The sequence below is a fragment of the Lepidochelys olivacea genome, assembly GCF_965140295.1.
Source record: "Lepidochelys olivacea isolate rLepOli2 genome assembly, chromosome: 11".
Taxonomy (NCBI): domain Eukaryota; kingdom Metazoa; phylum Chordata; order Testudines; family Cheloniidae; genus Lepidochelys; species Lepidochelys olivacea.
In genome coordinates, this window is record NC_140421.1 from 39029800 (window position 1) to 39056308 (window position 26509).

Consider the following 26509-nt stretch of genomic DNA (forward strand, 5'->3'; position numbering starts at 1 on the left):
GGGCAACTACCTCCTGCTGGTCGTCCAAGGAATTAGCGTTTCCAGTGCGCCCTCTGCAGGCTGGTGTCCCGCTTGCCGTGTTGGATCATGTTGGAGATGTTCTGTGTTGGAGTCGCGGATGAGTTTGGTTCCCCATGGTTTGAATTCCAGGGTGTTGCTGGTTGGGAGGTCTCTTGGTTTTTGGTGCTGTTTCTCTCCCTGTGTGTGTGAAGCTTGCAGGCTGCTAATTGTGTTGGTGCATTCTGGGACAGAGTCTGTTCTCAAGGCAATTCTTTGTAAACAACAGCTACTCACACAGAGAGAGACTCAAAGCAATACTCTGTAACAACAGAAGCAGCACCCACAGACTCCCCGCCCTTTTGTTGTGTTCATCTCGCTTTGTTGACAATTGTGATTAGGATAGAGATGGAGGATGTGTGTGGATGGATGCTTGGTGTGAATGGTGGCTGAGTGATCGGGGAGGTGCCAGCTTAGGAGTCCGGTGTCCATCGGCTGAGGAAGACATCAAGTGGAGGTGGCCAGGGGACCCCTGGAGGGCAGACTGGAATCCACCCAGTGGCCTCGGGAATGGGAGAACCAGATAACATCTGGCAGCATGGAGCCATCAGGAATGTGCCATCTGCTGATTGATTCAGCAACAGCATGATGAAGCAATTCCCATAGACTGGCATAGGAAGAAATTCCTATAAAAATGGACTCTAGAAAGTGAGAACTTTGGGGTCTGATTCTGCAAACCAACTTCCAGGAGCATCAGATGACCATCTGACAAGACCCTGCTCCCTCCTCATGTCTCGGCCACCTGGCCCGTGGCTTGATATGAGCAACTCTAAGGCTGGTAACTATGATAACAACCTTGCAGAACCTCTGTGTGTGTGTATGAATGAATGTGTGAATAAATATGAAATTGAATGGAAAGTTATAGCTATAACTAACTGCTTACTAGGATTCTTTCTGTATTCACAATAAATGTGGCATTTTGCCTTTTCCCCTTTAATAAGATCCTGCTGGTTTTTACTTTATTGGTATAACAGCCGCTGGGCCCCGAGTCCCTCCCGGATCCCGGTGCCCCTTTCACACCGGAGTGCTGCCCCCTGGCAGTACCCCCACAGAGCTGGGTCTCCCCACCCCCGGGGAACTCCAACCCTCTATCCCCACCTCGCCTCAGTCTTTGGCTACTGCCAGTCACCATGTAGCCCCCGCTCCCTGGGGCAGACTGCTGTATAATTGCCACTCATCATCAGCAAGGAGGGTCTGGACCTGCTGCTTCTGCCTACCGTTGGGCTGCCCTCTGCAACCCCAGTACCCTTTTCCTAGGCCTTCATCAAGGCCTGCAGCCTGGGGGTTTCTCAGGCCAGAGCTCCCCAGCTCCTCTGGCCTTTCCCCAGCCCTGCTCCATTTTAGGTACCCTCCTCAGCTCCCAGCAGTCAGGCCCCTCCCTCTCAACATCTAGAGAGAGACTGTGTCCTACTGGCCTACTGCCCTCTTATAAAGGCCAGCTGGACCCTGATTGGGGTGTGGCCGCAGCTGTGGCTGTTTCCCCAATCAGCCAAGGCTTGCTGCTTTCCCTAGCAGCCTTCCTGGTGCATAAGGTTTTGCTAATTTCAGTGCTCTGCATTGATGCATTCTTTACAGAAGGACAGCTATTCTCTTGATGCTGTGAAGCATGGAGATTCTTTTCCCCAAGAATCAGACAGGCACAGACAATACTGAAGGGATTTATTCACTGCACCGGGAAGACTGACAAGACAGCTTCAAAAGTGTGGGGTTACAGTGACCAATTATATACCTTTCTCTTACCGCTTCATTTGCATTGACCTTGTTCTTACAGAGACAAACATTGTTTCAGAGACAGAGAACATACTTAACATGATGACAGAAAGAGAACATATGCATCAAAACTATTTTGATTACATCATTATCTATAACTGTCCTTTAGGCGAAGGGGTGGGGTGGGGTGAGTGTTTACAGATATCTGGAGGGCTGTGAAGGGGGGGTTTGTTCTGTTCTAAGAGCCGAGTTACTGGGCAGCCATTTGACCATACACATTTATCAAGTGTTTACAGCTGCCAGCATCCTTGGGCTTCCGGTGTTCCTGCTTCTTAGTTACGTGGGTTTCTGTCTCAGCTGCTAACTGAATTTTAATTCTTGCCTAACAGTTCCCTCCTGTTTGACAAATAAACTCCTAGATGAGATGTAGTCAATACTTAAATGCTTGGTACACATGATCGATTTTAGGGTTACCTAAGGGGGGACTGGGAGAGAGGAGGAAGAGGGGAGTTGGAGGAAGGGGACAGGGTAGGAAGCATACTGAGATTTTTAAGCATGTGTCTGAAATAACCACACATGACACTCGAGGCTAGTAACACAAACATAGAAGCAGCAGTGGCTGCTATTTGTACAATAGTCCACCAGGAGAGAGGGTTGTAGGCTGCATTACGAACAGGATCTTCCAGTCTGGTGATTGGAAAATTGAACTTGGATGCGGCCTTTAGTGGTGCTGTCATGAACGGTGGTAAACACAGAAGCCGCAGCCAGGACCACTTTGAGTAGTAGCTCCTTGGCCAGTCGAACTGGCGTGTTCTCCGGTCATACCACCAAGGAGCCACTGTAATTCCAGTGAACACACGGCCGGGGAGGTGCACATCACCTAGGGTAAATGAGTCAGTAATCTGCAGGCACATGGAAGCATTTGCCTGGCACTGCAAGGGTCCATACATGTATTTGCATGCAGCGGTGATAAAACACTGAGTGGCTGATACTTGCACAGCAGCTTCAACATCTGTCAGAGGAAGGACATTCACAAGAATGGAAGTGGACGGAGGTAAAGGACAGAAAGTAGAACAGGAACAGATGATATAGCTATCCGTCTCTGTGCAGCAGTCTGATGTCGTCATTAGTGTGGTATTATGGGTGATGGTACCAGGTATCCAGACAGTCCTACTCTGTACACCATATTGTTAGTTACATATCCGATAGACTTGAAACAGAAAGAAAAAGGAAACACATGACTAGGAATAACAGAGGGATATACAAGGAGGAAATTAAAGGAGAAGGATGAATCTGGAGGAAGTAAAGAGCCCACTATCAATTGAGTGAAAATGCTTGCAAAGTGGGCAAGGGTAGGGGAAGAAAAGGTATGGGAAGGGGGGATAGCCAGGCATACATCTAGCATGTCTTCTTTTGCAATATTAAAGGGGTCACAAGCTAACATACAACAAGCACGGCCTTTAGCTTCTGACTTGGCCAAGGTGACTATAGCGTCTGAGGTCTCTTCAATGATTTTGTAAAAATCCACTATTGCTACATCAATTGCAGTAAGAGCATAAGATAAACCTGTGTTTGTATGTTTAAGGAGTTGGGTGGTTTGGCTTTTGACCCAAGAATTGTATGACCTTTCAGAGTTTAGGTTAAGCATATTTAGTATAGAATTGGTGCTGCCAAAGCATCTTCCAATATCACTTAAGATGCTCCGTTTTTGTCTATGCGGGGCCAAACAACATACTGTGCATTAGAAACTGGAGCTGATTCTGCAGCCGGACCTACAGCCATTGCAGGGAGCTGGGGTGATCTGAGCACACATTGTGCAAAGGTGCCAAAAATCTGGACAAATCATATTTAACCTGAACAGAGACCATAAGGGCATCATACAAAAGTGTTTCATTGGGGCCTACTTGGATAATGCCATCTGGTGGCGTAGGCTACAGTGCCGGACAGATAGTATCCATAAGTGGTCAGGTTATAATATTGTATATCAGTACAATGTAAACATTTAACCTGACAATAACGTCCCTCCATCCCAAGTTCCTGCAGCGGAGGAGGAACATCCATCCATCTTGCATCTACAGACACAGTTAGATTAATTAAAAGTGCCCAACTCTCCCACAAACATTCACACCTATATTCTCCCAACCCATTAGCGGCTTCATAAATGGTGTGAATCTTGACTGATCCATCCAAGGCCCTGGAAATAGAATAGTTTGTTTGTTCTAGGGGGATATCCTTAAATTGACACTGTCCTTTGGTCCTTTTCCCAACGTTCTGTGATCTTGCATCCCGAAATTGGGGGTCCTATATGTGTGTGCCCACATCCCCTGAAGCTAAATACCCAGTTACAGTCCAGATGCAGTGAGGGAGCCGAAGACTGTGGTAGTCGGATCGGGACCTTGGTCCCAGGTAATCCAGTCTGGGGATAAACCAAGTGTCTGGTTTCTTCACCCATTCACCGCTGCCTCTTGTAGGGAGTTGCACATACTGGTCAGCTTTGAAGCAGGTGTCTCTTGTGACATTTACCAAAGGCGGGTCCCAGGAGGCTGCACCAGGTATACTTGCCAGGAGGATTAACGTGGAGAGCCACATTTGTCACCTAGAAGAATATAATGTAAACAAAATGAATTTATTTATACATTTTAATTCTGGTTTTATGAACCCACGTTGGGATTCCCTACACCTTCACAGAGGTGTCTGTATGGTCCAATACCATGTGCGGGCCAGAGTACTTTGGCTGAAGTACTCCAGCGTTGTATGTTCTTACCATGACCGGAACTCCCTCCTGTATGTCCACCCAGGAGGGGGTCTTTGGAGGGTCCTGGGCTTCTTGTCAGTCTTGGACAGTTAGTCTTACGGAGTGCAAGACTTCATTTTGGCATTGGATATATTCCTGTGCAGTATCAGAGATCAGGGGAAGGGGAGCCAGGACTACACATCCTTCCCATAGAGACATGGTCATTCCAGTAATAAGTTTGAAGGGTGAAACTCCTGTACTAGCAGTTGGGGGTTGCCCTCATGGAAAGAACGGCAGCAGGTAGTTATGCTACCCAGTTGGTTCCTTGAGATAGTAAAGGCTTTGTGATCTTTTTCTTTAGAGCTTAGTTTGCTTATTCTACCAATTCAGAACTTTCAGGGTGGTATGGACAGCAGAATTTTTGTTTAATGCCCAAGGCAGAGCAGACCACCTTCATAATTCGTCCTGTAAAATGCGTTCCCTAGTCTGAATCTATTGAACAGGGTAAGCCCCATCAGGGGCAGAATTCATTGGCCAGGATCCAGACCACCATTCCTGCATCACTCTTAGCTGTGGGGAAGCTTCAATCCATTGAGTAAAGTGATCAATTAGAACCAAGCAATATTTTTTTTCCTTTTGCAGATGGCAAGGGACCTACAAAGTCAATTTGAATTTTTTGCATAGGGCCTGTGGGTCGAGGCGGATGCCTTATAGCTACTTTAAGCTTTTTGCCTCCATTACATTTGGCACATCGAGGTATTGTTGACAGTGGTCATGTATGTCCAGCCATTTTAGGCCTCCACCACTTTCCCTTTATGTGGTGCAGCATAGCTTTTGGGTTTGGATGTGTTGGCAGGTGCTTTGGATCACAAAGGTGAGCTATAATTGCTCTAGGAGTCAAACTGTTGATCTTTTGTGACCCAGGTGTTGGATTTTTCAATTTTGCAGGCATTTTCATACCATGTCATTTTTCTTCTTTAGGGCTTTGCTCTTGTATCTCAGGTAGAGAAATTTGCTTTAAATTAGGGATTTGGGTGGCTGCTATTTGGAAACTGTCCTAGGGCATTGTGGCAGTCTCTTTAGCCGCCTGCTTTGCAAGGGAAAGAGGATCGTTGTTTCTGGTATGCCTTGATTTTGACTATGGCGACTTTGGATGGCTTTTGGATTGCTTCCAATAAATTTGTGACATACCCCCCATTTTAACCCCCTCTGTTAGTCCAGGAATCCAAATAGTCATGAACCACCCCGAATGCATAGCGGCTATCCTTGTAAATAGTTACTTAGTGGCCTTCAGCTAGAAGGCAGGCCTGTGTTAGGGCCACCAATTCTGCCACTTGGGCCGAACAAGACTGAGGCAAGGGAGCGGAGCGGAGATATGTACCTGACAGGTTGCAAACTGCCCAGCCGATGTAAGGTTGGCCATTAACATAGAACAAAATCGGAGAAGGGCAATGGCTGTTCAGATATAAATTGGTCCTTAACAATAGTATCCTCAGAAAGAGGGTACTGATGAGGTTCCCCTGTGGTTGGCATCAAAGTAGCAGGATTAAATGTTAATCCTGGTTAGAATGTGCAATTGTAATGTGTGGGCTTAAGAGGGTGCACTCCCACTTGAACCATTGGGCCGAGGTGATTTTTGAAATTTGCCCCCCCCATCCAGGATTTTATGAACCACATGTGGCACAAAGATTGTAAGAGGGGCCCCAGAGACTAGAGGGGCTGTGACAGTTACGGCACAAGAAGCTGCCTCCACAGCTTGGAGGCAGTGGTTAAAGACTAAAGCAGAGAAATAGGCCACTGGGCAGCACCTGTCACCATGGTTTTGAGTAAGCAGCAGCATGGCCAACCTGTACGTGTGTCCAAAGTTCAAATGGTACTGAGGGGTGGGGAAACCCAAGTGGCAGAGAGAAGGGATATTTTAAGTTTGGTTAAGCAGTGGTCATGTTCTGGTGACCAAGAAATGAGGTCTGAGGAGTCTTGGGCCCCTTTAAGGAGATCGAGAGGTTGTGCTAAGGTGGAAGAGGATGGGACATACTGCCTGCAAAAGTTGAGAAGCCCCATTAGTTTGCATAGCTCACGCACTGTTGTGGGGCTGCTGCAATTGCAATTCGACAGTCTGAGGTAAGGGCTTTTGAGTCCTGGGAGACCGCGTAGCCCAGATATTAGATGGTAGGTAAAGCTACCTGGGCCTTTCGAGGATTGGCCTTTAGACCTGCATCTGTCAAGGCCTGAAGTAGCAGTTGAAGGGCATATAAGTGGTCAGAGACCATAGAGGAGGCAAGCAATAGATCATCAACATATTGTAAGCATGCAGAGTTGGCAGCAGCCCAATTTACTGAGGAGAGAGCCTGAGCAATAACCCGGTGAAAAAGGGTAGAGGAGTTGTGGAAGCCTTGGGGCAGGCGGGCCCAAGTATACTGGGTGGGGCCAAAGGTGAATGCAAACCAGGGCTGTGATTCTGGGTGAATGGGGAAGCTCTAGAAACCGTTAGCAATATCCAACACAGTAAAAATACAGTAAGAAGGGTCAAGGCCCGAAAGGGCCACTGATGGGTCAGCAACAAGAGGAGCAAGTTTTACTGCACCGTTAACCAACATGCGGATGTCAATGGTAGGCACCAGGAACTATCAGGTTTTTTAACTGGCCAGATGGGAGAGTTGATGGGGGAGGAACAGGGAACCAGTCTGCCTTGCTGCAGTAAAAAGAGTGAGTAATGCCACCTACCGTGTCCACGGCTTCAGGTTTGAGAGGGTATTGCTTGGTAGGTGGAGGGAGTTGACCAGTAACCGGGACGGGTGGACAGAGAAGAGCAGGCACCAAACTGCAAGAAAACTTTTCTGCCCAAACAAAGGGGAGCCTGGAACATAATTCTTGAAAAAGGTTAGAGATGTCCCAAGTGAGAGGCAAGGATTTGGCAGTTGCAACAGAAGAGAGAAATTTATTACGGAGAGGAATGGTATGAGTACGCATAAGTTTATCAGTAAACGTAACTGTACTTTGGGCAAGGTTAAGAGTTGCTGCAAGGTCGCAGAAGGCATCCATGCCCAAAATAGTCCCCTCTGCATTTGGAGCTACATAAAAAGATTGAGTCCAGAAGAATAGATTAGATTCTGCAAGAACAGGGTAGCTTTTATAAGCCATGAGTTGTGCACCCCCACCTCTGAAATGGTAATGTACTGTTGTAGTAGTCAGTAATGGAAACTGACGCTCCCGTGTCCACGAGAATTGTGCATGGCTGGCCCCTTATCCATGCTTGTAAGCGTGGCCTTGAGAGGTTTATATCTGCATCAGCAGTACTGACAAGCAAGGGGGCCACTGGATCCTAGCGGGTCATGGAGTTTAAAAGCCTGACCATTTATAAGTATTATAAGACACACTCTGTTATCTGCTGTCACCGGGTGGTTACTTGGAGAGGGGCTAGGGAAGCACTGGCCCTTAAGTCTGGATTAGAAGGAAGAGGAGGAGGAGGCCAATTACCTCAATTCTCCCCCATGTGTGCCAGGTTCCAATCTTGGATTTGTTTTTCAAGGCATTTCCAATTGATTTAGTTTTGGTCTTTATCAGTATTGCTCCTTGAATTAGTGTCAGTAAAATCACCCTTCTGTTATATGCTAGCAGCAATCTGGCATGCAGAGGAGCTGCTTTATTTTATTTTTGCTTTTAGAGTATTGTTCTCCGTTTGAATCTCACTTAATATGTGGTTTAAATCTGTCTTTTGGTTTAGCTCTGATGTAAGAGGCTTTTGGAGCATTTCAAATTCCTGTAATTTCCTTTCACATTCACAGTACAGTATTACAATTCCTTTCTCTAACTTTCCTTTCCTCTGACCAGACCACCACAACACATCATCACACTAATGCCCTCATTCCATCCATCCTTTGCCATAGTCTTTTGAACCTATGTTTTCCTTTTATAAAATCAACACGCATACTCTACCTTTTAACAACTAGGCACAGTGAAGAGATTACCCTTTCAGATTATTTTTGTGAATTTTTAATTTAACATTTTAATGATCTCAGAAGTGTCACTTTTCAATACAATTGTTTAATATTTTGTTCAACTTCCAGAAATGTGTTTTACATTTGGTTTGGACAGGAGCACTGTCCCTCTGATCAAAAGCTAACATGAATTATGGGTAGTCAACCTTTCTAGTCTTAAAAAACTGGATTAAAATTTTTGCTCATTGAACTATGAAGCAGGCCAATTTTATAAGAACACACAAGTAGAGTTAATAGTTTTCCATTTGCAATACTGTAACTGATTACAGTAAAATTGTGTTTGTGCAATTCCTCAGATTACAGAAACAAAAAATGTAAAGTCCAAAAGTGTCAAGTAGAAAAACTAATTCAGGGCAAATGCAGCATGAGGTTAATCAGCACTATTTTTGGTATCAAGCTTTTCCAAGGATCAAAAAGTAATCACACATCACCTTTCAAATGCCACTTTCATGAGTTAACTTTGATGTTCAGGATAGCCTTAAATTATTATTTCCAGAGGCAAAAGATTAGTCTTAATCTAAACAAAAATAAAGAGCCAGTAATCAGAGGAATTGTATATCACAATGTTTACTAACAAGATGTCTGGCTTTTGTAACAGACATTTGGGTGACATTTACATAATACCGCATGTTCACACGTACAAAAAAGGCCTTTAATTCTCTTCAGTAGATGTGAAAAAACTAGAGACCTCAGAGATTGGAACAACTGTTTTACACATACAACGTATACATGTATCAGAAATTTAAAAGACCATATGCAAATATAACAGTTCAGTTTAGGCATGTTCTTCAGACAGCTTCTGAGCTTTAGCAACAACTTCTTCAATAGGACCAACCATATAAAAAGCCTGTTCTGGTAGATGGTCAAATTCACCTACAATGACACAATTTGAATAGGACAATTGTTGAAAGAAAGTTAAAAAGATATTATGAAGACTGAGGTAGTAGATTCCCAAAGTTTACCGTGGGTTTTTTAAAAGTGAAAGTGTTTACAAGATCCAGTATGTTTTCTACACTTGTAAGAGGTGTTCAGCTTTGTTTCACTTTAAAAATTATCTATTATTTGCAACTCAACCATTAACATTGTGGTAATACATAGAACAAGAAAACAAAAGTGAACACAGTATTTTTATGGGCCAGATTAAGTGATATGTAAACAGCACAGTAGCAAAAAGTTTCTTAAAAAAACCTACACTGAAGTATCTTGCCCTTGGTTATCAAGGCCATCCTTAATATACAAAAGGTAAGCTGTTAGAAGCCAGCCAGCAACATATTTACTCCTCCACCAGATAGTCACACCTACTTTTATCACAAACACAGTACATTGCAGACTACACATTACAACCTTTGATTCTGACCCCTTTCTGCACACCCTTTTTTCCCCAGTGGTTTTCCCCCTCTCCAACACTAGTAATTCATGTTTGGTGTAGCAGTTGTGTTGTTAGAGGACAGTTTGGTAAAGGGATGTTTGCAGAAGGACAATTAAGGGGGTGACTGAAGGGTATCATTCCTACCAGGACAGAGAGAAGGCTGCAGCGCATAGTCTGCTACTTCTTATAGTGGCAGTAATAGTAAGACGCATGCCCAAGAGTGCAGGAATAGAGGGCTTTTGTGGATTTGTCTCAAGTATGCTGTTGTAAGAACCCTATCTACTTCCAAACAAGTTTTGTGGGGTTTTTTCCCTAGGTTTTTTAAAATGCTTAAGTGGGGGTGGAGATGGGCCTGTATAGAGGTGGGAAGGCAGCTGCCGTCAGTAAAGATTTTATCCATCAACAACTGCACGAGAAACCCTTATCCTACAACAGATCTCACAGAAAAGGGCAGCTCCCAGATAAGATTTTATTTGCACTCAGCCGCTTCACCACCTCCTTTTCAGTCAGGCCTACATGCATGTGGCCCCCATTAATCAGGCTTGTCTAATGGCTAAAAGCTTATGCATGTCATAACTAAGAGCCATCATCCAACCACCTCCCAGCCAAGTTTTTTATTTGACAGTTCAATGAATATTGTTAAATTACAACTAGCAGGGTTGCCAAGGAAAAGTTTTCCAACCCAGATTTCCTATTAAACTCATGAAGGGAAAAAAACAAATGAACAGTATACATAGAAAATTCAAAGGGCATAAACCCCTGAATCCCCCCCGCCCACAGAGTGACTGGCCATTTATGCCTCATTTTAGAATGCAACCCTAAGTAAGGAATCACTAGTACTCTGTGTTTGAAAGGTGTACTACTGCACCTTCCCACAACACTGGCTGGCTATGTAGTTACTGGTGCAAGTAGCGCTGTTAGGGTCAGTAATTACGCTAGTGAAACTAAAGTAATCATCTAGGGTAGAGGTTCTCTAGGGCAGTGGTCCGTCGAGCTCCATTCAGGTGGTCCGTGGATTGTTCCCTCCAAGGTGCGGGCCTGGGCAGCCGCACACAAGAGAATGAAGGGCCACCCACCTAATTAATGGAGCCCTGCAGGCATGGCTCCACTAATTAGGTGCCTGGACCCTGGAGAAGACACACATGTAAGGTGAGGTGGTGGCCTTGGGGGCAATAGGGGGTAAGGGGGAAGGGGCAGTGGGGTGAGAAGAGGGGGTGGAGGAAATTTGGGACGTGCAAGGCTGCGGCGGCCAGAGAGGCAACTTTCCCCAGCTCCAGGGCTGCCGGAGATAACCCCAACCCCACCCCCACCCCCTCCTCCCCAGCCCTAGCTTGGGGGCTGCCATGACAAGGGAGAGACACCCCCCCCCCTTCCCAGCAACAATATAAAGCCACATTTCAGACAGCATAGTTTAGATTTTAGAATACTGTCCAGTTCTAAGGGTTAAGAGGAAGGAGATTGGTCCCAAAGCTACTAAGAAGAGAGACTGAACTACTGAAGTGTCCTGCCCACCCTTGTCTGACAAACACCAAATCCTGCTCCCTTGTCTTCCTAATTCTCCCTGGATCATGCAGCAGGGACCAGCTTGGACTAGCAAGTGGCACAGTGCCTAGAGTCACGATGAAGGCATGTACAGAGGATCAGTGAAGAGGATACCCAGGCAATGACTCTCAAACAGCTTGGGGTGGTGCAAGCAGGGGCCAGGAAGGTTCTGACAATGGAGTGGAAGGGGAAGAAATCTGGGAGCCAAGTTGGATTTCAATCCCTTCCCCTGTTTTATAAATCTGTACTTGAGAACTAAATGCTTAAACACTCGATGTTGCACATCATGCTCCACACTGGCATGGCTGAATCATTGCCTAGTGCTCCACCCATCCATTTCCATATCCACTTGTTCGCCCCACATCTTATACTTAGACTAAGCTCTTGGGTGAAGGAACCTTCTTTATGTTTGTACAGTGCTCCACACAATAAGGCTGTGGCCCTTAGGCCCCACTACAATACATATGTGAAACTAACACCCCCTATTTTACTAAAGCAGTAACATTTAGTGAATGCATTTAAGCATAAGGTAGTCTGTAGAAGTGAGTGTCAAATATTAAAGGAAACTGATAATCTCCAGAATACAGCTCTAAAACTGGGGGAAATCATGCAAGTAAAAATATATTGGTTTACCAGATAAAATGCTCTTGAATCCCTTGATTGTTTCCTTCAAAGGCACCAATTTTCCAGCATGGCCAGTGAAGACTTCAGCAACCTGGAAAGGCTGAGACAAAAACCTCTGGATTTTTCGAGCCCGGGATACAGTTAGTTTATCTTCCTCAGACAATTCATCCATCCCCAAAATAGCAATAATATCTTGAAGGGATTTGTAATCCTATTATGGAGAAAGGAGGCAACTCAAATTAAATAATCTCTTGATACCATGTGTAGATACATTAATATTGCAACTTATTCAAACGACTAGATATCAAAGTTGAATTTCACTGATTAAGTCTTAACACTCAGTTATCTCCAGTTTGAATTAAATTCATTGGGGAAAATGTAATTAACAAGATACCTGAAGAATCTTCTGTACACCACGAGCCACATCATAATGCTCTCTGCCAACAATGTTAGGGTCCATGATACGTGAAGTAGAATCCAGAGGGTCCACTGCTGGATAGATACCCAGTTCAGCAATGGCACGGGATAATACTGTAGTAGCATCTAAATGTGCAAAAGTAGTAGCTGGAGCAGGGTCAGTCAAGTCATCAGCTGGTACGTAGATAGCCTGAAATAAGTCATTTTGAAAATCAAAGTATAAGATCTTAGTAAAAAAACTAATACTCGTTAAGCCTCATAATATATCTACTATTAACTGCCACCTTCACCTTCTACTCATGAAGCTGAGCACCGAACTCTTTACTGATATAAAGATACCTGTTTAACACCATACCTGTACTGATGTAATTGATCCCTTTTTAGTAGTAGTTATTCTTTCCTGCATTGTTCCCATGTCAGTAGCCAACGTTGGCTGATACCCTACAGCAGAGGGGATACGACCAAGAAGTGCAGACACCTGAAGATCAAAGGAGAAGATAACGTAGCAAGTTAAAGAACTCTTGTAGTTCATTTTCTCAGATACATCAAAGGTTCTTAAACTGCGCTGTTTAAAAAGTGTTAGGAAGCATACAGGGCACAATACTAAGTGGAGTGGGAAGACGGCAAACAGTTAGCAGGTCTGCTCTCACCCTTTACACTCAGTCACCAAATGGAAAGAGTAGAGACAAAAATCAGGATGGTACCCCATTTCATTCTTCCAGCAAGAAGGAAAGTTGGAATCATCTTCTTTCACTTCAGCAGGCAGGTTTATTATTCCTTGGCTACAGACGACAAACCAGGAGTACTGTGTGCATTCACGAGGGCAGAGCAAAAAAGAGGAAGTAGGGAGAGAGAGGGTATGATCAAAAGTTGGTGAATTTTGGAGGCACAAGAGCCAGAGAGATATTACAGAGGATTAGAGGAAGGCAGAACAGAACTATGTGCCCACAAAGAAAATAAAAGAAAGATAGCAAGAGTGATAAGGATACATCTCCTTTTCTTTCCATCTCCTTCAGACACACACAGGGCCTGCCATTCTGGGCACTGGACACCAACATCCCCACCCTTTAGCAGGGTTGTTGCAATTTTCCCTATCCTGAGGAAATCCACTTTAAAAAAACAAAAACAAGAAAACCCAAGAACCCCCAAGGTTTACAATGAGAAACGTACTACATACAATATGTGATTCACTTTATGAGCATATTTATTCTGTGACCAGAAAGACATATGTAGTTCATAATTAAAAGCTTGTAGTCCAGCATGCAGAATAAAGAGTGTGCATCATACTAACTGTTAAGCCTACAATGCTTTTGTATCTATTTTTAAATAAAGATATATTTAACTTATTTGCCTAATTTTCCTACTGTCTAAAGTTTTCTATGTCATTCAAGTAGTTTTAATGGAGCTTGAAAGTGAGACCTAGTAAGGCCAGCTGGAGCTTCTACACCTCCCAATAAAAAATTAAACCAGTTAAGGAAGGATATAACCATGCGCGGTGGAACTGGGGCTTTCAGAAGCAACAGCTTACTCCATGGGCACAGTTTCATTTTTTGTCTACCCAGGAGCAACAAGGTCACCAAACTGCATACACCTTTCACCACTCCAGCCATTAAGCATTGCCACACTGGGACCAGCTGGGTGCCTATGTTGACTGGAGGATCTATTGCTTCTTCAATTTCTCCCCTACCAGACCCAACACCAGCTAGTTTGGGATATTAGCCACCTCCTTTCCCACACACCAGTCATTCACCCAGTCATACACTGAACTGGAGCCAGAGAAATGGTGCTGTCAAAGCAGCCTATAATTGCCCCTGCCTCCAGAAGCCATGCTACTCATCAGCACTAAGCCGTGTTTTGCTCTTCCCATTTTGGGTTCTAACAGAAATTTGTCACCACTTTGCCACCCCTTCTCCACTCCCCCTTACTCAGGCCCTCAATTGCTCTCTTAATTACTTCTATAGTATGTCCTCCATGCTTTTCAGCTAGGTCTTATTACTAGCAAACCAAATATACAAGAAAGTTGCAACCTCCAAGAAAGAAGGAGTCCTGCAGGGAGAAAGCTTCTAGGAAAAACTGAACTCAAGAGAAAGCTTAGGCTGAGGGGGTTTTGTATTATTTTAAGTTAATAGAGGTAAACGCTCAGAAGTGAAGTTTGGGTGTGTTCAGGTCTTTATTCTGTTTAAGTCAAAGTAAGAATTTACAGTTACTCTGTGGATATTGCTACACCCACTCTAAAGTTGGCTTGGGCCTGATCCTATGCTTCTGAAGAGCAATTTAATTGTTTGACTTTGGAATCAATCAAGTGTGGGCCACTTGGTGTAAGTCATAGGGAGGGAGGATACACCTAAAGGCTTTATTCTTCCCCTTTAAAATTGTAGGGTTTTGTACCTAGCTAAGAAGATATCTAGGCAACTTTTTTTCAAAACTTGACTGGCATATACAGAGTTCCCTCCTCCCAAGCAAGAGGAGACACTGAATTTTTGCTTAAAATTGGTGTTCGATAGGTTTTCATCATTCTTTTTTGGGGCGAGGGGCACAATAAGCGGTTCCAGGTTCAGAGCTCTAAGAGTAGTTTTTAGATTCTGAGGTAAGTATTGTACTGGAACTTTTTATTATGAATACTAACCTCTGAACCAGCCTGGGTAAATCTGAAGATATTGTCGATAAAGAGAAGCACATCCTGTCCTTCTTGATCACGGAAATATTCAGCAACTGTCAAACCAGTCAGGGCTACTCTGGCACGGGCACCTGGAGGCTCATTCATTTGACCATACACAAGTGAAACCTGGAATTTAATTACAGAAATAAAATTACGCTACTACATTTTCTATAGATAATCAACACTATATAACGAGATGTATTATATTCAAACACCCACAGGCCTTGGACCAATTGTGGAGGCAAAGGCCAGGGACCAGATGACAATGGCATATGTGCCGTGTAATTTTTAAATTTTTTTTAAGCAACAAAACCCTTTATTAATGTAAGTATTTTTTTCCTAAAAGTATGAACACTTTTACAAGACTCAACTTTCACTCTAATCTTATAAGTTAGTACGCCACTAAAGCAGCAAGGGTGATTGATTGAAGGTCCACTATTAGAATCTGCGGACCTGCCTAACTGGAAGAACATAAAAATTAGCATGTATATACAAGTCAAATTGTCACTGCTCACATACAGAAAGTGTTTTTTTCTTGGAAAAATTGTATTAAAATAGTATGTTGCCAAACAATCCACTGTAATGTACCACAAACAATAGGGTGTGTGTTTTGTTTTAATACTCACACCCTTTGAAAGTTACCTTGGAAGTGGCATCCTTCAGGTTGATGACACCAGATTCAATCATTTCATTATACAAGTCATTACCCTCTCGTGTACGCTCCCCTACACCAGCGAAGACAGAGTAGCCACCATGGGCTTTAGCAACATTGTTAATAAGTTCCATAATTAATACAGTTTTTCCTACACCAGCACCACCAAAGAGCCCTGAAACAACAATTTTTGTCAATACAATTGAGTTTGCAGTTTCAGATTGTCAATTAATGTAATTACATCCAGCTACAATACTTCACTATTATCCCTCAAAATGCCTGTTAACAGTGTAGGAATATCAAGCTAACTCTAGAGCAAAACAAACCAATCTAAAATTTGCTGCTGTTAGCAGAATCCATTTTCAACAGCTAGTTTGTTTAATCTTCCGCACTAGAACACTTTCTAGTAAGCACACAGATTTAGGAAACTGAATAAGACTAAAATTTTAAAGTTTATATAAAGCAAACTTAGTTTCCCTCAAACTGAAGTACAGAATGTTTTATGTACAGTACTGGTTGCATAAATTTACAGTATATCTATTTGCTTCAGAAGAGAAACTTACCAATTTTACCTCCTTTGGCATATGGAGCCAATAAATCTACAACCTTAATACCAGTCACAAGAATTTCTTGCTCAACGCTCATATCTTGAAATTCAGGAGCTTCAGCATGAATAGATGCAAATCTGTAAAGAAGATCTTTAACTATTTTACATATTTTTGTCTTTACTATCAAAATTTCAAGAAAAAATTGATTTTAAGAGATACTGAATAAGGTGGTTATATTAGTGGTCCCTAAACAGAAATCAAGTTTACATCTAGGTAAAATTTAGAAGCGCCATCAATAAAAATTACGAATTAGAAGTGTCTAATTCAAACAGTACTGGATTTACCAATTGTGACACAGAGACCCGTTGGCAAAGGATCCGGTTCTCTGCAAACAGCTTATGCCAGAATTGACAAATTCATTACAACACACACACATCTTGCAGGTTATTTATCCATAAAGAGTAATATGTAACATCTCTAAGAAAGCTCATAATTTGTCAAGATTCATAATTGTTGTGAGAGGCATGTACAGGTAATATTTAAGGAATAATGTATTTATACTGAAAGTATGCTTTATGGACTTGAGTAGAAATTAATCACCAGGATATAATGTGTCTTGGTGACGGCCCATTCAGGCAAGGAGAATTTGCCATGCTGCCCTCTTTAGCAAGTGATGCAATGCAAGGTTCAACTGTTCAACCTTGCGCAATACAAAGGCTTTCAATGGAAAACCATCAGAAGCAATGACAAAAAAACAAAACAACATAAATGTACAAAAGAAAATCGATAGACAGGGTGAATCCCTGTCTTGTAAATAGAAAAGGCAGTATAACACAGATGCTGGAAAAGTACTATCACCATTCACCAAAGAAACCCTATGTGGAGCAGGAGTGCTTTAATGAACATTTGGAGCCTGGTTCTTGTGAAGCCAGCCAGCTCTGCAACAGACTGAACTTTGGGGTGGGGGGAAATCTATTTTATAACATAGGAAAAAGTAACTATTCATAAGCATAGACCTAGGCTCACATTTTATGATTTTGTTTTGCATTGCGACCATCTGTTTCTGCCACACACTCTTGTTTCTAGAGAAATCTTTACTCTTTCTTAAAAAAACAACATGCTTTTATTTTATCGTAAGTGCTGTGTGGTTTACAGTAAAACTGGTAAACTGAGTTACACTGTACTTTTGGGTGCAGAGGATCTGGAATTTCTGGGAGTAGCCAATATCCCAAGCTGGATATCACAAGGAAATGATTCAAAGGAATTCAGGGATTTGGGGTGCACCTAGAGTTAATCTGCAAGGCGAATTTAGGGCTGGCATAGCTCAGAGGGGAGTGCTTGAGCAGATGAAAGGCTGGTGGAGACAAAGACAACACCCAGCTACTACAAGATAGACTCCCTCTCACTCGAGGCAGGGGGGGGAAAGCAAGGTGACTCACAGTCCTGGGTTCCTTGAGAACCATCACAGCAATATATTGACCTTTTAAGATATTTCTGAAAAATCTACTGTTCTGGTGTCAGAAAAATGATGCTCTTACTAATACTCTAATGAGTTTTTGCATTAACTATTTACAAGGAGGTCACACCAGTTTCGTGAACATGGCAGGACATAATCTCAAATGATCTCAGTTTAAGTACTGATTTATCACAATTAAAATTCCCTTCCTTATCTTTATTGGGCATACGCTGCTTCACCTTTGCAGATGCAAAGGACATTGCCTTCAGCACAACCAGTGTGATTAGGAATGCCGGTGCAGTCTTTTATTAGCTGCATAACCCAGCTCCTCACATACAGCCGAGCCTGTTGATCCTCCACTGCATAGATCTACTAGCCATTCTCCCCATGCATGAAGGAACCAACTACAGGAGGCATGGAGACACAGATTGGCCTTTGCTGCTGTCACCCCTGCAATCTGGGCTATGAGGGAGGGAAAAATCCCTTCTCCCACTCCAGTTATTGGGGAATTCCCCAGCATTAAGTGGAATTACTTGAGCTGTAGACTGTGCTCTAAATTCTATCCCCAGTAAATGTTGAAGAAGCACAGCTACCACAAGTTTCCAGGTTTATTTTCTGTTTGCTTGGGGGTGACAGAAAGATGATCTTCCCCTCCACACTCAAGCTGGCAAATACCTGTAATATTTGGGGGGCCTCACTAGGTGGTTACAAGTCCAATTTCTTTTGTTGGCAGGATGCTGGACTTTGCTTGTAGTATTCAGTTTACTACTATTTAGTACTGTAGACTAGTATTTCTTCAATTGTTTCGGTAATTATTAATGCAGTATCTTATAGTTAAATATCATTTTCTCAACATCCCTGTGAGATGAAGGAATATCATACCCATTTTACAGATGGAAACTGAGGCACAGAGAGATGAAGGTCAGAAGTGTCCACTAACTTTGGGTGTCTAATTTGAGACACATAGGACCCAATTTTTCCAGACCACTTAGCATGATATAGCATTTATGCTCAAGGCACAGCTCCCCTGATTTTAAATGCACCTGAGAGTGCTCACCACTTCTGCAAGTCAGACCTCAGGGTCTGATGTCAATCACCCAGAAAATAAAGAATTAGTGACCATTTGCGAAAAGATTCATTTAAATTGCTTGACTCTGTGGCAGAAGTAGGGATAGAATCTAAATCTCCAGGGCAGCATTCAACTGCTTTAGCCATCAGATCACCCTTTCCCCTCTATCATTGCACACTTCTGCAAACAATTGAAGCAGGAGATCCTGCAGACTGGTCTCTCAGTACACAACCTTGCTTTATCCCCTGAGTAGGTCCACCGGACAATGAATGAGGCAGGGGGTCGGTGGTGGTGGGGGAAGTAGTACGGTAGAACCTCTGCTTTCCCTTTATGTTTTTTGGTAGTTTACATTTAACACAGTACTGTACTGTACTTGCTTTTATTTTTGGGTCATCTCTGCTGCTGCCTGATTGCGTACCTCTGGTTCCAAATGAGGTGTGTGGTTGACTGGTCAGTTTGTAACTCTGGAGTTCGTAACTCTGTGGTTCTACTGTACATGGAGATGTAACTAAAGACTATCATGAAGCATACATACAAGGAGGCCAAATTAAGGTTGCAAAGAACCTTATTTCTAGCATTTCCCAACTTTTGAGTGCTTACTTTGCAATTTTCATAATGTTAATTTTATGTAGTTTTTTTAATTTAATATCAATATAGCTTATACTCCTTTCCATACAGAAACAAACTATACCGATAGACACTTTTATAACTGGTAAACTGCGTCCACACTAGGGAGGTCAAACTGCTTTAACTATACTGGTATAATTAATGTGGTACAACTTTTACGTTTAGACAAGCCTTTGGATTCCTGCACCCTCACCACTTCTTTAATGGCTACCTTCAGAATAATATACTAACAGCAGCAATTTCTTCTCCAAATCAACTAAATTTAAAAATACTCACTGTTTCGTTGCAATAGGTCCTCTTTCATCAATTGGCTCACCAATTACATTCATGATCCTTCCCAGTGTTTCTGGCCCAACTGGAATTTTTATAGGCGCACCCGTGTCCAGAACTCTCTGCCCGCGGGTTAAGCCTTCAGTGCCATCCATGGCAATTGTTCGAACAGTACTTTCACCTAAGTGTATAAAATCTAAGTTTACTCTTTAAACAGAGAAAGTTCACCTTATTGCAGGAGAACTTCAGAACTTTTAAAGTAGTTACGTTCAGAGGTTTCAGAACTGAGAGTCAAATTATGTAGTACAACTGGACATTACTTCATGCCTCAGCCAACTGAGATAAAAATTTAGTTTTTCTGATTTAAGGTTGGCTTGCCAAAATCAATTATAAGATTCCTACATTGGCAAATCAAGTTTAAATAGAAGCTCCATAGATCATCTTAAGTTACAGTAATATTTTTAAACAGTACTCTACATAATTACATAGTCTTCATTACATTCACACTGAATTAGAGTATTCTAAGCTTGTTTTGGAGATTTATTTATTTTTAAAAGTAAACAATGAACATTAACTTTCATTGTAGGGAAAAAAAATTATCTGCAGAACTCACTGCTCACCACATATTGTGCTCCAGAATCTTAGCTTTCATTTTGAATTAAGTTAAATGTCTAGCCCTTCGGTTGTCAAGTTAAGACTGAAAACATGAACTCAGTGTAAACTGTTGAAATGTTGTCCTAAGTTTGCAGATAACATGAAACAGTGTTGGGGAGAGCTGTCGTGCCCAACCATCTCAATTACAGACCAAGACACCATAGGCAGCAAGTTATATGGGCCCGTGGTGCCCATGCTCCACCAATGTTCAGAGCACAGGTGCCCGGCTTCACCAGTGTTCGGACCCCGCCCACTGCCCCCATGTACCTTCCCTGGAGCATCCCTGCACCCTGGGCAGCAGCTGGCTGTCGCTCCCTGCACTGTGCTACCTCACCGGCTGCCTCCTTTCATGCTGCGCCCACCAGCACCACTCCACTGCTCAGACTACAAGGGAGCAGGGCAGGCTGAGGATGGAGGGAGGATGCACACCTGACATGATGGCAGCCCCACCTGGCCCTGACGCTTCACTAATCAGGCCACTAGGTGATGGGGCACATCCTCCTCCCCCCAGCGCTGGGCAGCACACACACAGTGCCACAGCGGGACAGCAGAGAGGGGCCCTAGGAGCACACGCAGAATGGTGCGATTGTGTGCTGCCAGCAGCAGGCCCACCGACAGCAATTCTGGGCCCCAGGGCAGATCAATCAATTGGCTCCCTTCTCCCCCTCCCTCAGCCAGGGCCACAAGCCCCCCTGCCGGAGAAGCCTCGAGAGTCCCCACTCCCTGCCAGAGGACTGCCGCCAGCCGCAGCCCCATCCCACACTTGCCTCAAGGAGCCCCAGGGCAGCTATGTTGACCCAACTTGCTCTGGGGAAAAGCCACAGCGTCTCTTGATTCAAAGATGCTTTTGATATGCCCTATGCATGTTCCAGGGTGGCTGAAGCAACAGTATTTGCTATTCCCCCAGAACCTGCATGGGGTATATCAAGAGAGTCTTTGAATCAAGATACGCTTTTCCCCAGAACAGGCAGAACTATCGCGGCGGTGGCCAGGGCACCCAGGCTCTTTTAAATCGCCCAGGCCCCTGGGCAATTGCCCCCTTTACACCCATCCCCTATTGGCAGGCCTGGCCGGTGGGGAGAGGGCTCAGGAAGGGTCCTCCTCTGGCCCCAGCCCCCGAGCATCCTGCCTGCACCCCAAACTCCTCATCCCCAGCCCCACCCCAGGGCACAAACCCCCAGCCACAGCCCTCACCCCCCCACACACCCTAACCCTCTGCCCTAGCCCTGAGCCCCCCCCACACCCAAACCCCTCATCCCCCTATACCCCAACCCTCTGTTCTAGCCCTGAGCCCCCTCCCACACTCCTAGCCCCAACCCAGAGCCCTTATCCCCAGCTAGAGCCCCCATCTCCGCACACCCCAACCTTCTGCCCTAGCCCTGAGCCCCCTCCCACACCCCAAACCCCTCACCCCCACCTCCAGCCAGAGCCCTCATCCCGACACCCCCACCACACATTATGCAATATAGGGAAACTTAAACCCTTACTGTTTCCAGTCCATTTTTACATTGTTTTAAAAATATATATATCGGCTTACAAGGCAGGTGTCAGGGGGTGAGGCTTGTACCCACTCTGGGCACCACCAAAAATTATACAAACCTGGCATCCATGCATGAGACTCTGTAATTCTGTGGCATCTTGGGGAAAGCAGTAGATGCACTGAATTTACGTTATTTGCAGCTAGGTGCCTGATACAGTTTCCTGTCTTCCTGACCTGCCAGGAATTGTCTACATCTCTCTTGTTCTCCAGCTTTCCCCACAAGAGGGAGTTAGCTGGATTACAGTGTACAATCTCTGCAGCATTCCTTGGACCTGGGCAGCATGGGGTCACGGAGCCAGACCTGGAGCCCAGCTTGCTACCAGGGAGCGTGGGGGGAGCTAGAGTGTAGGCTGGGAGCGGAGATGTCTGGAAAACAACGTACCAGTGAGGAGCTGACACCAGTTACAAATTCCTCCCCTTCCTGACACACAAGGGAATGGGAAGGACAGGAGATACTGAGAAACATCCAGAACATTACAGGAACAGAATCTCAGAGCTGGGCTACCTGGAGCTTATAGAAATAAAATCCTCAGAAATAGACACTAGTGTATATTTTCGGGGAGGACAGAGAAAGAAATTAAGGATATTTCATGGAGATAAATTAAATTAACCATGTAGCAGAATATAGGAGTACTTGCAGCAGAGTTTTGTCCCTTTTTGCCACAGCACCTTGGCTGGCCAAGCAAAGGGAGGTCCTACACTCAACTTTATAGCATCTGTCTCTCATGTGATAACTTTAGAACACCACATCCAATCAATTCCAAAATTTCAGGAAATGTTCTAGACATAAATGGGCAGAATCCTATTTATTTTGGTGAAAACCTGAAGGCCCCACCCCATGGACCCCCTGAATCTAGTTAGCAGACCCAGGAGTTTCAACCACTTCTGCAGTTGCCTATAGATCAAAGAACTGGTCGATGACAGCCATTAAATACCTCCCCACACAACAATACCTCCTCCTCCAATCCCTCCCCTGAATATCATCTCTGGCCATGGCTCCAAAACAGAGTTCGTGGCATATGGGACAACCTGTATGAAAAGGACAGTGCCCCTGACCCGGAGAAAGAGAATGGAGCACTCTAGTACTGGGAAAGGGGAATGACAGAGCACAGACAGCCCCTGACACAGTAGGAAAGGGACAGTTGCAATGAGTCCCAGAAATACAGGAAGATGGGAGGGTGGCACACAAGAAGCTTTTTGGGGAGAATAAAGAGATACTTGGTTGCTTCTGTAGGCTAAGCTCCATGCATGTAATCCTCTAGTACAGGGGTGGGTAAACTTTTTGGCCTGAGTGCCACATCTGGGCGGGGAAATTGTATGCAGGGCCATGAACATAGGGCTGGGGCAGGGGTGCAGCATGCGGCAGGGGGCTCAGAGCAGGGGGTTAGGGTGTGAGGTGCAGGAGGGGTTCGGGCTCTGGCCCGGCACCACTTACCTCGAGCGGCTCCAGGGTGGCAATGGCTCGCAGCGGGGCTAAGGCAGGCTTCCTGCCTGCCCTGGCCCCACACCACTCTCGGAAGTGGCCAGCATGTCCAGCAGTAGCTCCGGGGGGGGCGGCAGGCGGCTCTGCCACGCATTGGTCTCGCCTGCGGGTACCACTTCCCAAAGGTTCCCCGTTCTCAGCCAATGGGAGCTGCGGGGACAGTGCCTGCAGACAACAGCAGCGCACAGAACCCTCTGCTCCTCCCTCCCCTGGGGGCCACAGGGACGTGATGCCGGCCACTTCTGGGAGCGGCACAGGACCAGGGAACCTGCCTTAGCCCAGCTGCACCATGGGGCTGGCAATCCCATGAGCCGGATTGAAAGCCCTGACGGGCCACGGTTTGCCCTCCCCAGCTGTAGTATATAACCAAGACAATATAGATCTTCAAAAAATTTATGAAGTTTTCTCTTCAACGTAGACCATTGAAGTCTTACACAATTTTTTCCCTCTGTTACAACATCTTACGAATATGGTTTCACAAGCCCTGAGAAAAGCCAGATCTACCTCTAGCTATGGGGTAAGAAAGGAAGAAACTATCAAGTCACAGAAGCAACACAGGTTCTGAGTTGAGAGAACACTGGTATCCACCAACAACAGGAAGTGCCCTATCTGAATCCCCAGGAGTGTTTGGATACTGCTTCGCCATGGGACCAAAGTCATACGGTCTTTCCTTTAATGTTACTGAGGATACCAGTATAAACGGAAAAGCCATTTGGGTTTTAGCCAAAAGAAAGGGTTCTCTTGAAAGGAGAATCATTCATCTTTGCCTTTGGAACCTATACCAGAATGGCAAGAAAATTATGAAAATTGATTGGCGGGATGAGGTCCATGTTAGAAGTCCTCTAAAACGGTTAGTCTAGATCTGGATCTTGCCTCAAGGGTAATGAGTGCCAGATCCTGATCATCCAAATCTGGACTCTTAGAAGAGAATATTAATTTACATGGCACATATGCGGACCAGAGAGGTTTTTGTGGGGCATTGGCCTGGACAGAAGCACAGTTCAAAACATTCCTAAGGGCCTTTTCTAGGTAGGTCTGAGAGAAGCCAAAGTGGCTTTGTCCAGTCAGGTCTGGGAAACTTAGGCCCAAAGAAAAAGAGGAAGCCTACTTGAAGAACCAAGATGGTGCACGTGAAAAAGAGCAAAACCAACACTGATAGAAAACGCATCTCTGCTGCAGCAGGATTTGGGGAAATGATGGGAGCATGCTACATCTAAAGTGCATGGAGAATGATTAAAGGAAGTACAACAATGCACAGTAGAAGGGACCTCAATAGTACAATGTGCAATAGAACAAGGGTCGTGGGTAGTAAGGAAATCTCTTCAGGACAGCTTTCAAACTACCCTAGAGTCAATAGTGGTAAAACGAAGCTAGAGAAAAAGAGAAAATAGCAACAACGACCAACAATTAAAGCATATGGCTTTACAAGACAGACTTACCAAGGTGCTGAGCAACTTCCAATACCAATCTAGTTTCACGGCCTGTCGCTTCCAGGGCATTGAGAATTGGAGGAAGGCCTTCATCAAACTGGACATCAACAACAGCACCAATAATTGCAACAATACGCCCTGTTGCAGTACCAGATTTGGCAGACTCTGAAGTCTTAGCTGCATAATTTCGCCCTAACAAAAAATAATTGCCAGAATCAAAATTAGAGCAATTGGCCTATTAGTTGGAAACATGACCCTCTCTTCATTTTATGTATTTTACTGACATAAGCCAGATTTAAATTAAAGTACAAATGTGACACTTGTTAAAGACTCTAGGAACAGAACATAAAAATGTAGCATTCTTCATAATAGAAACCTTTAAGAAGTGGGACTAAGTTGATGTTTTACTATGGGAACTCAGGATTAAATAAACAGACATCCAGATGCTATTTTACTAGTAGATTACATCATAGGCAGGGAAACCACAAGTACACCTGATTCCTAATTACATGCGCAAATCAACAGAAGCAAAATTTAAAAATGGGTGCAGCGTTCACCATCCTCCACAGGACCTCTGCATCAGTGATAAGAAGGCGCATCAAGTTCTAATACTGCCCTGATAAGAAGCATAAGGTTGTTTGCTCTGGATCACATCAGCGATCTATCAGGTTCAGTATCTCGGATAGTGACCTTCTAATTAATACTTCAAAAGAAGAAAACCCTTTAGAGCACATTGCACCTAGCTAATTATACAGTGCTTAGTGGAAAGGGACTTACTTTTTTTAACACCCATGTTTGGGCATCTTACAACCAAAAACATGAAAGCAAGCACTGAGCTGACTGGCATAACATATTGGTGCTGATCATTTTAAGCCCAGAAGTGGCTACTCAGAACAAGTACGTGGGGGGGGGGGAGGGGGGGAAAGAGAGGTGTTCAGATTAAAGGGCAATAAAAAAGATGAAGGTTGGGAGAAAACAAACAAACCATATTGCTTCCAACAGAGCTGCTGAGCATGTTCTGCACATATCACTGAAGGCCACCCCCACGCTGCCTATAGAAGGGAAACATCAAGATGCCCATTGCGGCTCAGAAGCAGGGACTAGGGGAGTCACGGGTGGAGCAGAGAACCCAGGTCTCCTGCCTCCCTCCCAGCCCAGAGTTTTCAGCCCCTCCCGGCCCAGCCCCGAGCAGGCTTCAAATGGGGCAGGCGCCAAGAAGCCAGCAGAGCTGCAGAGCGCCCCGCCCGGTGCAGTCGGTGTGGGTGCCCCTGGGCCCCGGGAGGTGAAGGGGCAGCAGGCTCCGAGCAAGGGGCAAAGCACAACGAAACAGGGCGCTCGGGGACCAGCGAGGCCAGGAGGCGGCGGGCGCCTGGGACGTCCCTAGGACGGACGCAGCGGGAGGGTGCGACCAGGCTGAAACCTCCCCCCAGCGCTTCCCGGGCGCGGGACCCCCAGACTCACTGTGCGGGAGCACGGCGGAGGCGGCGGCTCCTGCTGCCAAGCAGCCAGGGTCCGCGGCAAGGGGCTGGAGAGCCCGCAGGACCGCCACGCCGCCTAGCCTCGCCCGCCCCAACATGGCTACTCCAACAGTCCCCCGCGCCAGCCGCCTCGCGCCTTTCTATCGCCAACGGCCGCGGCTGAACCGCGCGCGCCCCCTGGCGCTAACGAGG

The 26509-nt window shown here is 44.9% G+C and overlaps 1 protein-coding gene across 2 annotated transcripts; it reads right to left on the bottom strand.

Annotated features, from left to right (window-relative positions):
• Window positions 1-1717: 1717 nt before the first annotated feature.
• Window positions 1718-26509, bottom strand: LOC311528428 (ATP synthase subunit beta, mitochondrial-like). Of its 2 annotated transcripts, none has more exons than XM_084643453.1 (10): window positions 26301-26509; window positions 24849-25031; window positions 19739-19913; window positions 16326-16447; window positions 15753-15937; window positions 15078-15236; window positions 12807-12929; window positions 12429-12641; window positions 12044-12245; window positions 1718-4363 (listed from the first exon to the last, which is right to left on the bottom strand). In XM_084643453.1, exons 1-10 carry the CDS (start codon window positions 26413-26415, stop codon window positions 4338-4340), a joined length of 1503 nt encoding a protein of 500 aa, XP_084499579.1. In that variant the 5' UTR covers window positions 26416-26509; the 3' UTR covers window positions 1718-4337. The 2 variants fall into 2 exon arrangements, with proteins under 2 accessions (XP_084499579.1, XP_084499578.1); XM_084643452.1 differs by lacking the exon at window positions 1718-4363 and adding an exon at window positions 8526-9372 and having other exon boundaries at window positions 26301-26505.

What these genes read in the sequence shown, in the direction of transcription:
- LOC311528428 (XM_084643452.1), bottom strand. Translation starts at nt 26,415, where the DNA reads ATGTTGGGGCGGGCGAGGCTAGGCGGCGTGGCGGTCCTGCGGGCTCTC. An exon ending in TGCCAAAGGAGGTAAAATTG is followed by an intron (nt 15,938 to 16,325) that starts GTAAGTTTCTCT and finishes TTGTTGTTTCAG; the next exon opens with GGCTCTTTGGTGGTGCTGGT. An exon ending in GATCAATTACATCAGTACAG is followed by an intron (nt 12,642 to 12,806) that starts GTATGGTGTTAA and finishes GACTTATTTCAG; the next exon opens with GCTATCTACGTACCAGCTGA.